We start from the raw sequence: 16714 nt of genomic DNA on the forward strand, positions 1-16714 counted from the left end.
TTAAGAAAAATCAAGCAGGTCAAATTGTACGTCACAGAGCACGATTAGTCGCTCAAGGTTTTGATCAAATACCAGGCTTCGATTTTGAAGACACATTTGCACCAGTCATACACTTCTCACTTATTCGTCTATTTATGGTCATTTTCATTGTACTTTTGGGTTGGAAACATTGTCACATTGACATCAAAAATGCTTACTTATACGGACAATTAGATCACGAAGTATACATGAAATTCATTCCTGGATTTGAATTTGACAATCCACAGACTCATTGCCTCAAATTAAACAAGGCACTATATGGGCTTCCTCAAAGTGGACGAAAATGGTTTGATAAACTGGACACAACCTTTAAAACATTTGGTTATCAGAAAATCAAGGGAACCAATTGTGTATACTATATCCCAATGGAAGCAGTAATACTGGTTTACGTTGATGATATCGTGATATTTGCAAGAAACGACAAGATTATACAAAAATTATATAACCAATTAGCAACAGTCTATGAAGTAAAGTTTCTTGGCCCTCTTCAGAAACTATTAGGAGTTCAAGTAGAAGAAACAACGGATGGTTTAACATTACATCAAGGTCAATTTATCGAAGACATCGCCAAAAGATTCAAAATCACCAGTGAAATCCCGGTATCATTACCCTTAATTCCGAGTGCAAAACTATCAAGAAATGAATGCCCGGTTGATTCATCAAAGGAACAAGAAGAAATGAAACAATATCCGTATAGAGAACTCATTGGATCACTTTTATTTCTGGCGCAAAGGACGCGTCCAGACATATCATATGCCATAACAGCATTATCACAATTCAGTTCTAATCCTGGATATACTCACTGGTAACGTCTTTGTCAATTAACTCGTTATATCATAACTACCAAAGACTACAAATTACGATATCACAAAGAAAAAGGACCAACATTGACCCTCTACTCGGACAGTGATTGGGCAACTGACACAGATTCAAGAGTATCAACATCAGGATACATATGCTACTTGGGATCATCTCCTATATCTTGGAGATCAGTTAAACAAAAACAGTCACACTATCAACAATGCATGCAGAATACATAGCACTCACAGAAGCAGTCAAAGAACTTTTATGGCTATCGCCTATTCTGAATGAACTCAAAACCGCATTTCACTTAAACATCGAAAAACCAACTTTTTTTTGTGATAACGAATCAGCGATATTTTATACGAAGAATGCAGCGGAAACACAACGATCAAAACATATTGACATAAAATATCATTTCGTGAAAGAACATTATGAAGATGGTTTATTTAATCTGAAGTATGTGCAGTCAAAAATGAATGTTGCTGACATCTTTACCAAGGCATTACATAAGATTAACTTTTTAAACCTTATCAGTTTACTTAGATTGCGTTAAAATATGTTTGTGTTAACTATTTTTTTGTGTTTATTCTTATTATGTAGTTGTATATAGAGTAAACGGTATGTCAAAGTGGGGGAGATTATTGGTATGTGTATTTTGCCTATACATTGACATAGCGTTTAGTAACAATGGTAGTCACTAGGTGGCGCGTAGATAGTATAGAAAGGATGTAAATTCTTTTCTCCTAACTGCGTAGTAGAGTCTTTTTGTAAACACATCGAAGTAGATGTAAAAGCCCTATCTTCTTTTTATTAAATATTTTTCTAAGTCGAGAACGAGTTTATTTAATCTCTAAACCACACACATATAACAACAAAACTATTGGACGCGTCACTTCTCAAAGTGCAATTGCTTTCATTAGTCTCTATATATTGTAAGGTAACATATGGCAATATAATCGAAGTGTCACTTCTCCAAGTGCAATTAGATTGATTTGTATCTTGACCTTGTAATTTAATTTCAGGCAAACTATTTGACGTGCCACTTCTCAAAGTGCAATTTCTTTCATTAGTCTCTTTTTCTTGTAGGGTAACATTCGGCAATTTACTCGAAGTATCACTTCTCCAAGTGCAATTTGATTGAGTTGTATCTTGATTTTCTAGTTTAACGTCAGGCAAACTAAATGAGGCTGACTTGTCACTTGTCCAAGTGCAATTTGATTGAGTTGCACCTTGATTTTCTAATTTAACGTCAGGCAAACTAAATGAGGCTGACGTGTCACTTCTCCAAGTGCAATTCGAGTGACTACCATCTCGATCTTCTATTTTAACCTCAGGCAAACTGTTCGACGCGTCATTGGCATTTTTCGAAGTGCAAATTTGCTGGTTCGTCGTATTCATTGCTACAAACTTCATCAAAGCGTTTTTCTTAGCGGCGTATAGTAACCGTCTTCGTTCATTCTCTTTCTTTCGAAATTCAGGATTCATTCTCAGCCGCCTCATTCTATGGGCTGGGGAATCGTTTTCAACTGACATTTTAGTTATATTTCAGTTATTTTCCTCGGTTGACACATTTGATTGTTTGGGGTAATGGGGTTTACGCGTTTGAGGCTTATAGCTTTTACTACCGCCGTCGATTTGCCAGAACGTAGCAGACGATATGAACAAAAAAAAGAAACCAAATATTTTGCTGGACTCGCGACGGTAAAATTGTCAAAATTGCTTCCAGACTAATGAAAAAAAATGTTCGTTTTAGAACTCAACGGCTTTAACTGAAAAATGCATTGAGAAATTTATGATAAATTTACAATAATTAATCGAATTAAATTTATCTTTCCAATGAACCTAATTTCATTTAAGAGAGACAACTCCTTCATATTTAAATCAACTAATGAAGTTAGAAGGAAAGTACATTATCTCGGAAAAATGGGAGGGGGTAAAAATATCTCGCCCCCCTCAAGGTGAAATCTTTTAAAGGAAAAGTAGGTAACATGACATCATACCTTAAAGGGACGGCCTTTTTCTATGTATAAAAGCAAAAATATTAAAAAAATGATTAGCGTTTAATTAGTCTTAAAAACGTGGATTTCTGCGCGGCCATTAGTTTAGTGGCGTTTGTTAAATCGAACCACTTACCCCTATTGGTGTAACGGAATTGGTGGAATTTTCACAGGCTGAGAGAAGTAAGGGGTAATCTAAAAAACCACTCCGTCTGTTATTACTAATTATTATTAAAAGACCTGGGAAACTCAAGGAAGTTTATGGAAAAACCCAGGAAATGTATGGAAAAAAAGCCTGGAAAACTCAGGGAAATATATGGGAAAAACCTGGAAAACTCAGGGAAATCGGTTTTCCAAAAGTTATATGAACCCTGCATTCAGTCGTTAAATCGGGATTGCTTAATAAACATCCAAACTCACAAGCTTCTACATTCCTAATATTTGTAGGTTTCGTACACCGGTGTATTGCAGGTAGAAGTTCTACAGGGTTCGATAGTAAATACATTATTAGTTACCCCTGCAAGTTCGGCACTACAAATTTGGCGCACTTTTCGAAAAACTACGCGTCCATTTTTGAACACATTTAAATATTGGTAAATTCCGCACGCTTTAATAATTGACAGCGTTACGATTCGTGACAGTCGACAAAATTCACGAATGCGGTAAAAACAATGCCGCATATAAAACGGCAGCAAACCGTAGTGAAACTTGAAATATGAATAGCGCGGGCTCGTGGAGACCATGGATTAACTAACGCTAGGGATTGTTTGCTCCCCCTAAAAGATAAAGCATGCGTGTTCCAAACGCCTCCTAGCCGTAGCTACATTCCCTAACAGGCAGTTATATGAAAATTAGACCAAATATCACGTGTCCTATAACGTCAAAATTAAAATCCAGCCTAAATTAGAAGCCGCCATCTTTAAAATCCACAAAACCGATTTATGTTGCCTAGAGATGGCGCTATATCTACATCCGTTTTGGTCCAAAAAATTGAGGAAATGAAGAGGGGAATCAAGGAATGATTCGCAACATGTAGTTGGCGACAGTATTACATGGGAAACACTGTTAGTGAACAATCCTTAGCGTTAGTTAATCGATGTGGACCAAGGCTTAAAGTTTATGTTGAAAATGCACCAATAGAAACCAATAGATTTTCGAAGACTTCATGGTCTTTGTAAAAACGTTCGCTTTTATCATATAAATAAGGATTAAATCAAACAAATTAGTTAACTATACAACACAAACGCCTTCAATTAAAAAAATGGCGTCGAATAAAACATGTCGAAAGTTAACCAAAACCAAGCCTATAACCAAAAATAATTATTTATAACGTCACGCATTCGTTGATTCCTATTGGCCAACGCTTTCCTTTCAAACAGTGAAAACCAAGCGTAAGAAAAGAAAACAAATGCATCAAAATGAAATGAAACACAATGTGAAAGAAAATTATTTACTGAGTTTGTTTTTCTGTACAGTCAAGTTAATACACGCTATTTTCAGTTTTTTTTAAGTAGAAATGAAACACTTTTTCATTCGATCAAACCATTTTTTTTTGCATCGATAGACGATTGCGGAAGACAAAATTAAAACGTTACTTTATTTGTCCAATAAATTCGTTTTACCAATGCATGAATGGGCAGTTGCGAAATAGATTTACTTAAAATATTTTACCAAAATACTCGAGGCACAAAGACAAAGGCCGACGATATTTTTGAAAGTGTTATTTCCTTTAATTTTCCTATTTACTGTTTCACCGAAACATTCCTGAGTCCCGGTGACTTCGATACCGAACTATTTCCCAACACCTATATCGTACATAGATCTGACAGAGACACGCACGGCGGTGGTGCACTCATCGCGATTTCACGTGACTTAAAGTGTCTTAGAAGGACTGACTTAGAATTAGACTACGAAGCTGTTTGGCTCGAATTTTTCTTACCTGATAATCGTAAACTTTTACTGGGGAACATATACTTGTGCCCCAATACACCCGTCATTAAATACGAACAATTAGCAACATTTTTAAAGTCTAAACTATCGTCTTTTGATGGCGACTTAATATTTTTGGGCGACTTTAACGTTGCCAAGGTTGACTGGTCGCAGTTTTCTGTCAATCGTTGCGCCTTCTATACCAAACAAAAGGCTGAATTCCTTATTGACCTTTTAAATCATTTCAACTTATTCCAAATTAATAATGTAAAAAATGTACAGGGTAATCTTCTAGATCTATGTCTGGTTAATAATTATAGTACAACTGTCGAAAGCTGCTGCCCTGTAGTCAATATAGATCCGTATCATCCCGCATTCTGCATCACATATTATGGCAACCTCGATTACGCTCTTAAAACCCCTGGCACATTCTACGATTATAAAAAAGGTGACTATCTTAGTCTTTACCAGTTCGTCGCTTCTTTGGACTGGTTCTCCTTATACTCCAGTACTGATGTGAATGATTGCATCGATATTTTCACACAAAAATTACTATCCGCTCTGGACCATGCCGTTCCCAAAAAAACTATTAAAGCCTCTCGCGTGCCGAGTAATAAAACCACCCAGGCCTATCCACACTGGTTTGCCGAAGACACCATTAAAGCTCTTAAAAAGAAAAAATATCTTCACCGCAAAATGAAGCTCTCGCCTGGCAGCGCTGCGACCATCAACTTTCGACTTCAACGTACCTTAACCAAACGCCTAATCTATCGCGACAAATCAACTTACACTAACCACATATCGGGCTCTGTCAGTAGAAACCCTAAGGTATTTTGGGAATATGTCAACCGCCGAAGGAAAAATCAACGTCAAACGATTACGTTAGTTAAAAACGACACGACACTTACCGATAACAATTTAATCGCGCAAGAATTCGCTAGTATCTTTTCCAACGTCGCCATCGACACATGCACAACTGATACACCTATCAGTGACAATCCCCTAGTGAATAACTTCTTTAAACTTCATATAACCGATGACGACGTTACTCGATCCATTAAAAAACTCAAACCTAACACATCATCGGGGTATGACGGCATACCCAATTTTCTACTTAAAGGCTGCAGCGACCTTCTAATCAAACCACTTTCCTTCATCTTCAATCTATCATTGTCCTCTGGGGTATTTCCAGCCGCCTGGAAAACGGCCATATTATCACCCATACATAAGAAAGGTTTCAAAGGTGACCCGAAGAACTATCGACCAATATCCGTCCTGACGTCTCTCGCCATGGTCTTTGACTTCACTATGGAACGTCATCTCTACAATTGGTTTAAACCCCATATACCCGAAAGCCAGCACGGTTTCGTAAAAGGCCGCTCCGTCGAAACGAACCTTATGTCATTCGTTAACTATGTTGATCCCTTGGTCACTAACCGCGGCCAAGTTGACACTGTATATATAGACCTATCAAAAGCCTTTGACAGGGTATCGCACCCCCGTCTTATCCAGAAATTGGAGTACCATGGTCTTTCCGGTTCCATCTTGCGCTGGTGCAAGGATTACTTATCCAACCGTGTTAATTACATCAAATGTAACAATGAGTTGACGAACGTTCACTTCGGTGTCAAATGCGGAGTTCCCCAGGGTTCATCCCTGGGCCCCTTGTTGTTTAACGTATACATTTATGACATCCTATCTGGCGTTAAGAACGCCAAAGTACTTCAGTTGGCCGACGATCATAAACTTGCACAAAACATTCGAACTATATCCGACTGCACTTCCTTACAACAGGATCTAGATTCCCTCCATTCATGGTGTACCAAAAATAATATTCCGATTAACGCCGAAAAAACCGTTGTTATGACCTACACTAAAAAACTCACACCAATTTCCTTTAACTACACCATAGACGGCGTTCCACTTAGTCGCGTCGACACTGTCAAGGACCTAGGTGTTCACTTCGACAGAAAGTTACTGTATCAAGAGCATATCACTCAAACAGTTGCCAAGGCAAAAAGGATACTGGGCGCCTCCTATCGCATCACACGCTTACTACGTTCGAAACACTGCTTTCTTACTCTGTTTAACACACTAGTCAAATCTGTCTTAACGTACGGTTCAGTGATCTACAACGACACTTGTGCTACTAATATCGGTAAAATTGAGACTGTGTTTCGCAAATTTACTCACCTATACAAATGTTTTAGCAATCATAAGCTCTCCGATGATTATTACAATAACCTTTCATCCCTGGGTCTAAACTCCGCCCGCGTTACCCTTGTCAAAATCGATATAAAATTTTTACATAGACTATTCACTTATAAGATAATTTGTACAGAGCTTTTAGAATGCCTAAACTTAAACACAACCAACTTATGGTCAAGACGTAGAAACCTATTCTATATTAGAACTAAAACCTTACGAACTATTAATAGACTGATGGACAATTATAACAAATTTGGCTTTCAAAATGACCTCAATACTATTACAAAATTGCAAAATAATAAAATTATTTTATCAGGTCTTAAATGACCATTTTACATGTCAGTCGCAGTCCCTAATAACAATTTAATATAATCCTTCGACTCGACTCGACTTTGACTCTTACAGATTTTTTTTTTTTTTTTTTTTGTATTTCAATTATTTTATCATTCGCAAACTTGACTCGTGTGGCTCAACTAGCTGATACCTCTGTATTGTTTTGATCCACATTAAAAATCTATTCTATTCTATTCTATTCTATTCTAAATGTGCATAGCTTTTTTTTTTTTTAGTTTTCTTTTATAATTTTCCGTATGATCTATTATCGTTTTATCAATGTCTTTTACAATATTCTATTCTAAATATCCGACAAATCAAAACGTCTCTAAAAGTTTCTTAAATTACTAAGCTCCATGTTTTTTCTAGCTACTAGCGTCGCGTTCAATTATTTTCACACTAAAATTTTAATTTAAAAAATAACCACCGAATTGTCGGCTTTAATGCTTTAATTTGATCAAAATTATTAATTCCTGAACATTAATTGTTTTTTTTTTTAACAAATTGAGTTTACAGTTGATTTGAAAATTTTGGTTGGGGGGAAAAAGCAACAAATAGAAAATAATAGAACTTGAAATATTGTACTAAAATTAAAGGGTCCATAAAATTAATTGGTTTTACTATTTATAGTACTAAATTAGTCCCAGATCTAAGTGAAATAGCAAAATAACTACTTTCAATGGCTCAGCTAGTACATTTCAGTCGTTCTCAGGTAACATACAGCGCCATCTCTGAAACGCGTCAACAAGTAATTTTTATCATGAGCGTAAACCAAAATAAATCAAAATATTTATCAAATCACATTTGGAAATAGGAAATTTTGATGCCTCATGCTAAATCAGAATTTTTAAATTTGATTATTTAGTTTAACATAAGTTTAGAAGTTATAAACTTATGGTTTAAAGGGGATGTAAAGTGGCATCGGCGGGAGGGTAAAAATTATTTGAAATACGTCAGAGGCACCTAAAATAATAATAACCTAAAATAAAACCCTTGATTGATTGGAAATAACGAAGTTTAAATTAAAAAGTGATTAAGTATGGTAGGGTACTTAAATGGGTAACTATTTTTGTTGGGCAAGTGTATTTCTTCTTCGCGAGGGGTCAACTAAAGCAAGCTACACGATCGTAAGTAAATAAGTGGCTATTTTTAATTTAGACTCATAAGACTCAGTAAAAATTTTTGGACTCGCATTGGACTCGATTAACAATTTTTGAGTTTTTGGAGGACTCGCTAGAACTGGAAAAATAGACTCGAGAACTCGCGAGCACTGGAAAATTGGACTCGAGGACTCGCGAGTACTGGAAAATTGGACTCTAGTCCTAACATATTTAAATGCAAACGTTGACAACGTAATCTTTCAGCAGCTTGTTCTCTCTCGTTACATTTGATTTTGTCGCCGCCGTTTTCGACTTAAGTTGTCATGCAGCTGTTCCATATTAAAATAACTAGGGTCACTGCGCCGTTTCTCCCTACGTATTCTTCGAGTCATGTTGTCACGCAGCTTTTCCATTTCACGATAATTAGGGTTATTACGCCGTCTTTCTCTTCGACGTTCAGCGTCACGCTGTCCCTTTGACTTACGACCGTGTATCTGATTAGCATCTTGACCTTGCGAATTAACGTCAGGCAAACTATTGGACGTCTCACTTCTCAAAGTGCAATTGCTTTCATTAGTCTCTTTATCTTGTAAGGTAACATTCGGCAATTTACTCGAAGTATCACTTCTCCAAGTGCAATTTGATTGAGTTGTATCTTGATTTTCTAATTTAACGTCAGGCAAACTACATGAGGCTGACGTGTCACTTCTCCAAGTGCAATTCGACCGACTACCATCTCGATCTTCTATTTTAACCTCAGGCAAACTGTTCGACGCGTCATTGGCATTTTTCGAAGTGCAAATTTGCTGGTTCGTCGTATTCATTGCTACAAACTTCATCAAAGCCTTTTTCTTAGCGGCGTATAGTAACCGTTTTCGTTCATTCTCTTTCTTTCGAAATTCAGGATTCATTCTCAGCCGCCTCATTTTATGGGTTGAGGAATGTTTTTCAACTGACATTTTAGTTAGACTTTAGTTATTTTCCTCGACACATTTGATTGTTTGGGGTTTACGCGTTGGAGGATTTATCATTGGGATTTATAGCTTTTACTACCGCCGTCGATTTGCCACAACGTAGCAGACGATATGAACAGAAAGTAGAACCAAATATTTTGCTGGACTGGCGACGGGAAAATGGTCAAAATTGCTTCCAGACTAGTGAAAAATAAAATTTTGGTTTAAGAACTCAACGGCTAAAACTGACAAGACGGCCCAAGGGCTCGTAATAGTAGCCATATCGTACGAGTGAATAGCCCCTCTATACCCTACCCTAATGAGTGGATAACCCCTCTATACCTTACCCTAATGAGTGAATAGCGCTATCTTTTTCAATGCTTAAATGATTTACCGTGCATAAAATCAGAGTGAATAGCCCCTCGATTCCCTACTCTAAACAGTGATTAAATTATAACCGTATAAATTTACTTATGCTGTAATTCTAATATTCCGGCGAATCGAAGAACAGATAGTTTTAGTAATAATCCCCTCGATGAGTTTACAACATAGACTTATGCCGATGCACACTTATCGCATCTTATAAATTTCTAACAAGGACTTATGCCCAGAAACTTTTGAAAGAGAAAGTTTAGTTATAGTGATTACGCATTTTAGTGATTATCCCCTCGAATTACCTTTAGCAATGCTAAAATGATCAAACGCATAACGCTCATTTAACACTATGTTAGCTCTATCTAAACCCACATTTGAATTAACCGCCAAAACGTTCCAGTCAAACATAACATACATGACGATAGCTACCGAACGAGAACGAAACACATGAGGAGCGCGGTAGGAAACGGGGAAAATCGTTATCTATTTAATTAGCACATACATAAAAAGAAAATAAATATAAAAACCCCAAGCATTCAAATTCATAAGTATCCGACCCCACAGATAAAAATTCAAAAGTTTCCGACCCCACATATTAAGAGGTACCCCACCCCACATCAACCCGACATTTTAGAGATAAGAATAAATAATAAAAAACTCGAGGTTTCTATCAAGTCTCTATGGATCATTGGTAGAATGACTGTCTTCTACGCCAGCGACCCGGGTTCGATTCCCGGATCTGACCTGAAAAAATTTTAATTAAAATTAAATCTCTAACCGGGCCCAGTAACCCCTATGGGTGGGTTGTGGTAATATAAAGTTCCTTTTAAGCTAAAATCTGACGATAACGAAGCGACAACCCCGGCCACTACTACTACTACTACTACGGACGGCTCGGGTCAAACTAAGAGCCTATCGTATACTACGATATGGCTAAAATATGCATTGAGAAATTTAAAAAGAAAAATTGAACATAACAAATTAAATTTAATGAAAAATGGAGAAAAAGTTGAAAAACCCGAAATACATGGGAGAGGTAGTAAAAAAAGGGTATGTATCGTCCCCTCACGGTGAAATCTTTTAAAATTTACAATAATTAATCTAATTAAATTTATTTTTCCAATGAACCTAGTCTCATTTAAGAGAGACAACTCCTTCATACTTAAATTACCCTTACGAAAATAAATCGGTCTAAACATGGTCTATTCTTGCACTTTAAACACTAAAAGAAGTCTTATTTTGTTCTTGATTAGTCTAAGTTAAAAATAGGGATGATCGAAGGTTTATTTTAGGCTATTATAAGACCTCTATTTAGCTTTAGTTTTAAGATGGTCTTACTTAAGATCCATTTTAGGCTTATGATACGTCTTTGCACGGTCTTAGCCAAGAGCAATTCTGGATTCCCTAAATTACAGACCAACATAGAGGTCCTACTTTTTCCTTTTTCCAAGAGGTTCTTTAGTCCAGTCTAACATTAAGATGCTTAAGACGTCTTAAAGACGCCCATGTTCAGGGTTAAAGATGACATCTAAAATCGATTGCCCTTATAGACCAACTTAGAGGTCTTCATTCTTCCTCTTTCCAAGAGGTTCTTCAGTCCGGTCTAACATTAAGATGTTTAGACGTTTTAAAGACGCCTATGTTCAGTGTTAAAGATGACATCTAAAATCGGTTGCCCTTGTAGACCAACTTAGAGGTCTTCATTCTTCCTCTTTCCAAGATGTTCTTCAGTCCGGTCTAACATTAAGATGTTTAGACGTTTTAAAGACGCCTATGTTCAGTGTTAAAGATGACATCTAAAATCGGTTGCCCTTGTAGACCAACTTAGAGGTCTTCATTCTTCCTCTTTCCAAGAGGTTCTTCAGTCCGGTCTAACATTAAGATGTTTAGACGTTTTAAAGACGCCTATGTTCAGTGTTAAAGATGACATCTAAAATCGGTTGCCCTTGTAGACCAACTTAGAGGTCTTCATTCTTCCTCTTTCCAAGAGGTTCTTCAGTCCGGTCTAACATTAAGATGTTTAGACGCCTTAAAGACGCCCATGTTCAGGGTTAAAGATGACATCTAAAAACGGTTGCCCTTATAGACCAACTTAGAGGTCTTCATTCTTCCTCTTTCCAAGAGGTTCTTCAGTCCGGTCTAACATTAAGATGTTTAGACGTTTTAAAGACGCCTATGTTCAGTGTTAAAGATGACATCTAAAATCGGTTGCCCTTGTAGACCAACTTAGAGGTCTTCATTCTTCCTCTTTCCAAGAGGTTCTTCAGTCCGGTCTAACATTAAGATGTTTAGTCGCCTTAAAGACGCCCATGTTCAGGGTTAAAGATGACATCTAAAAACGGTTGCCCTTATAGACCAACTTAGAGGTCTACATTCTTCCTCTTTCCAAGAGGTTCTTCAGTCCGGTCTAACATTAAAGGAAAGCGCGGCTCCGTTGATGCCCCTTATAGATGGCTTTTCTGCTACACAGTGACTAAGCTTGCTGAAGGCTAGTTAAACCAAAGGCAGGAACCAATGGGAACTAGTGCATTAGGTCTGATTGGTTCCTGCCTTTGGCAAGGTAAAATTTGTGTGCAGAAGATTAGCCAGAATGCTAGGGGTAATCATGGAGCCGCGCTTTCCTTTAAGATGTTTAGACGTCTTAAAGTCGCCTATGTTCAGGATTAAAGATGACATCTTAAAACGGTTGCCCTTGTAGACCAACATAGAGGTCCTACTTTTTCCTCTTTCGAAGAGGTTCTTCAGTCCGGTCTAAGATAAGATGTTTAAAGAAGTCTTAAAGACGCCTATTTTCATGATTAAGGATGACATCTAAATTCTGTTGCTCTTGTAGACCAACATAGAGGTCCTACTTTTTTCCTCTTTTGAAGAGTTTCTTCAGTCCGGTCTAAGATAAGATGTTTAAGACGTCTTAAGGACGCCTATTTTCATGGTTAAGGATGACATCTAAATTCTGTTGCTCTTGTAGACCACTTTGAGATTTTCATTCTTCCTCTTTCCAAGAGGTTCTTCAGTCCGGTCTAACATTAAGATATTTAAGACGTCTTAAAGACGCCTATGTTCAGGGTTAAAGAAGACACCTAAAATCTGTTGCCCTTGTAGACCAACTTAGAGGTTTTAATTCTACCTCTTTCCAAGAGGTACGTTTTTCAGTCCGGTCTAATATTAAGATGTTTAAGCAGTCTTATAGACGCTTATGCTCAGGGTTAAGGATAACGTCGTAAGCTGCAAGTCGTTATAGACGCAGAAAATCATGATCTACATTTTCAGACGTCTATGTTTATTCATGATCTTAACAATGTCATTTAGAAAAATATCATCCCCAACCCAAACAGAAGTCTGATGCGAATTAATATTATTGACAGAAATTATTTCTGTGCCATCATTTCTAGTGTAAACAACCATTTTTATGGGATGTCGATTTAAGAAGGCTAGGTCTCCGTTGTAAAGCAATCATCAACTATCAGTTTCTTAACAATAGCAAAATATTCTGGGGTTCGGTTGAAGAGGGGGGGGGGTTCGTGTTTAAGAAAGAAATAATTTATCCTTAATCTAAGCCACCGTCGCTATTTTGGTATGCAATGAAACAGTTATTTCTTTTCATTCTTAGCAGCGTTAAACTCGTATAAGTTTTCCGTTCGAACAGTTTAAAATTTCTAAAATAAGTACCTTTAAAAGGGCAGACTGTAGGTCTAGAAATTAAAGCTTGAGACTTTTTGCTTAAAGGAAAGCGCGGCTCCATGATTACCCCTAGCATTCTGGCTAATCTTCTGCACACAAATTTTACCTTGCCAAAGGCAGGAACCAATCAGACCTAATGCACTAGTTCCCATTGGTTCCTGCCTTTGGTTTAACTAGCCTTCAGCAAGCTTAGTCACTGTGTAGCAGAAAAGCCATCTATAAGGGGCATCAACGGAGCCGCGCTTTCCTTTAAGTTCCAAAAATAAGAGGTTTTTAGCCTAGAAACAGCCAGGTTGTGTAAGAAAAAGGCGGGAAATGAACATGCAGACTGTAGAAGGTCAAAGGAAAAAACATGAAAGCGTGAGAAGGTCTAAAAATAAGAGGTTTCTAGCCTAGAAACAGCCTGACGCATGCGTGGAAGTATAATAAAAAGGCGGGAAATGAACGTTCGAGCATCGAGCCACAGTCGGGTGAGAGCCTGTCGGTTATGTACATCACGGTTTTTTCACGCTTCCATATATCCGTTTTTAAAAGATCTGTCAGGTATCATCGGATTAATTTGCATACTAAACCTGCATCGTTTGACTAAATTGTACCAAGTAAATATTTTATGCTGTTTTAATAGTAAACAGGGAAAAGTATACTTAATATTCTATTTGTGGCATGTAAATATTTATAGATTTTACCAACGACGCCTGAAATATCTGAAATGGCCAACTTAATTGAGACTATAAACAACGAAAAATGGTAAATCTAAAAAAAAGATTTATTCTTCTATGGTGTTCTAAGTTTTAAATGATAGTGAAATAATTCCGATTATTGTAGCCATGCAGCAGAGCAGATGATTCAAATGAAGAGTGACATTGAAGGAAATGTGCACGAAGACATTATCATTTAAATAAAAATACCTAAAATACTTAAACTAATTGTGATGATTGAAAAAATATTATATACGTTTATTCCGTGACTCAGCCCGAATTTCTCTTAAACATCAGACGACTTGAATTTATCCTCTAATCAGACGTCTCGAGAGCATCTTCCAATCAGGCTTCTCGAGAACATCTTCCAATCAGGCTTCTCGAGAACATCTTCCAATCAGGCTTCTCGAGAACATCTTCCAATCAGGCTTCTCGAGAACATCTTCCAATCAGGCTTCTCGAGAACATCTTCCAATCAGGCTTCTCGAGAACATCTTCCATTCAGGCTTCTCGAGAACATCTTCCATTCAGACTTCTCGAGAACATCTTCTATTCAGACCTCTACAGAACATCTTCTATTCAGACTTCTCGAGAACATCTTCCATTCAGACTTCTCGAGAACATCTTCTATTCAGACCTCTACAGAACATCTTCTATTCAGACTTCTCGAGAACATCTTCCATTCAGACTTCTCGAGAACATCTTCTATTCAGACCTCTACAGAACATCTTCCATTCAGACTTCTCGAGAACATCTTCTATTCAGACTTCTCCAGAGCATCTTTATTCAGACTTCTGCTGAGCATCTAATATTCAGACTTCTACAGAGCATCTTCCAATCAGACCTCTCAGGGACATCTTCTAACCATACTTTTAACAGGGCTATTCTAAACAGAGGTCTGTAGACCATCTTAAAATCAGACTAAAAATGGTTTCGCGCAGGTGCAAATTATTAAGAGGTTTAAGACCTCTTCTAGACGTCTAGAATACTTCTAAAAGACCTCAAATAGAAGTATTCTAGATGTCTACAAGAGGTCTTAAACCTCTTAACAACGTGAAAAAAGCAATTGGTCTAAACTGCTCCTAAATGAAGACCCATTATTTTCGTAAGGGTAACTAATGAAGTTAGAAGGAAAGTACATTATCTCGGAAAAATGGGAGGGGTATTAAAATATCTAGCCCCCTCAAGGTGAAATCTTTTAAAGGAAAAGTTAGGTAACATAACATCATACCTTAAAAGAACGGCCTTTATCTATGTATAAAAGCAAAAATATTATATGAAAAAAATTATTAGCGTTTAATTAGTCCTGAAAACGTGGATTTCTGCGCAGCCATTAGTTTTGTAGCGTCTGTTAAATCAAACCACTTACCCCTACTGGTGTAACGGGATTGGTGGAATTTTCACAGGCTGAGAGAAGTAAGGGGTAATCTACAAAACCACTCCGTCTGTTATTACTAATTATATTTAAAAAAACCTGGGAAACTCAAGGAAGTTTATGGAAAAACCCAGGAAATGTATGGAAAAAACCCTGGAAAACTCAGAAAAATACTTTGAAAACTTGAAATTTGGGGGCAAAAATAAATTTGCGGAGAAGATTTTTTTGAGGGTTTTTCTCCTTGCTACGTCACTCACGGCATCTGGGAAATGGGAAAAACCTGGAAAACTCAGGGAAATATATCTGGAAAAAAGTGGAAAACTCAGGGAAATCGGTTTTCCAAAAGTTATATGAACCCTGCATTCAGTCGTTAAATAGGGATTGCTTAATAAACATCTATACTCACAAGCTTCTACATTCATAATATTTGTAGGTTTCGTACACCAGCTGGTAGAAGTTCTACAGGGGTCGATAGTAAATGCATTATTAGTTTTACTCCTGGAAGTACGGCACTAGAAATTAACGCATTTTTGAAAAACTACAGCCTATTGGCCAACGCTTTCCTTTCCGACAGTGAAAACCAAGCGTAAGAAAAGAAAATAGATGCATCAAAATGAAATGAAACACAATGTGAAAGAAAATTATTTACTGAGTTTGTTTTTCTGTACAGTCAAGTTAATACACGCTATTTTCAGTTTTTTTTTAAGTAGAAATGAAACACTTTTTCATTCGATCAAACCATTTTTTTTTGCATCGATAGACGACTGCGGAAGACAAAATTAAAAACGTTATTTTATTTGTCCAATAAATTCGTTTTACCAATGCATGAATGGGCAGTTGCGAAATAGATTTACTTAAATGTGCATAGCTTTTTTTTAGTTTTCTTTTATAATTTTCCGTATGATCTATTATCGTTTTATCAATGTCTTTTACAATATTCTATTCTAAATATCCGACAAATCAAAACGTCTCTAAAAGTTTCTTAAATTACTAAGCTCCATTTTTTCTAGCTACTAGCGTCGCGTTCAATTATTTTCACACTAAAATTTTAATTTAAAAATAACCACCGAATTAGTCGCCATTAACGCGTTAATTTGATCAAAATTATTAATTCTTGAATATTAATTGTTTTCTTTAACAAATTGAGTTTACTATTGATTTGAAAATTTTGGTTGGGGGAAAAAGCAACAAATAGGAAAAAAAAAAACAGAACTTTAAACAA

The 16714-nt window shown here is 36.8% G+C and overlaps 1 protein-coding gene and 1 long non-coding RNA gene across 2 annotated transcripts; one reads left to right on the plus strand and one right to left on the minus strand.

Annotated features, from left to right (window-relative positions):
- Nucleotides 1–850: 850 nt before the first annotated feature.
- Nucleotides 851–2463, minus strand: LOC149647013 (uncharacterized). The gene is made up of 2 exons (XM_089849819.1): nucleotides 2073–2463; nucleotides 851–1991 (listed from the first exon to the last, which is right to left on the minus strand). Exons 1-2 carry the CDS (start codon nucleotides 2374–2376, stop codon nucleotides 1687–1689), a joined length of 609 nt encoding a protein of 202 aa, XP_089705945.1. The 5' UTR covers nucleotides 2377–2463; the 3' UTR covers nucleotides 851–1686.
- An 11212-nt stretch (nucleotides 2464–13675) lies between these two features.
- On the plus strand, nucleotides 13676–14649 carry LOC149647014 (uncharacterized). The gene is made up of 3 exons (XR_016371776.1): nucleotides 13676–13889; nucleotides 14099–14166; nucleotides 14245–14649. It is a non-coding gene; the product is annotated as an uncharacterized LOC149647014 (long non-coding RNA).
- The last annotated feature ends 2065 nt before the right edge of the window (nucleotides 14650–16714 follow it).

Source organism: Phalangium opilio, unplaced genomic scaffold (genome assembly GCF_054372755.1).
Source record: "Phalangium opilio isolate 3A_F unplaced genomic scaffold, DU_Popi_V2 ptg000089l_1, whole genome shotgun sequence".
NCBI classification, from domain to species: Eukaryota; Metazoa; Arthropoda; class Arachnida; order Opiliones; family Phalangiidae; genus Phalangium; species Phalangium opilio.

Bases quoted from the DNA above. Each gene is read 5' to 3' on its own strand.
- LOC149647013 (XM_089849819.1), bottom strand. From the start codon at position 2,376: ATGTCAGTTGAAAACGATTCCCCAGCCCATAGAATGAGGCGGCTGAGA. The intron at 1,992-2,072 runs GTGCAACTCAAT...TAGAAAATCAAG, and splicing joins CGTTAAATTAGAAAATCAAG to ATACAACTCAATCAAATTGC.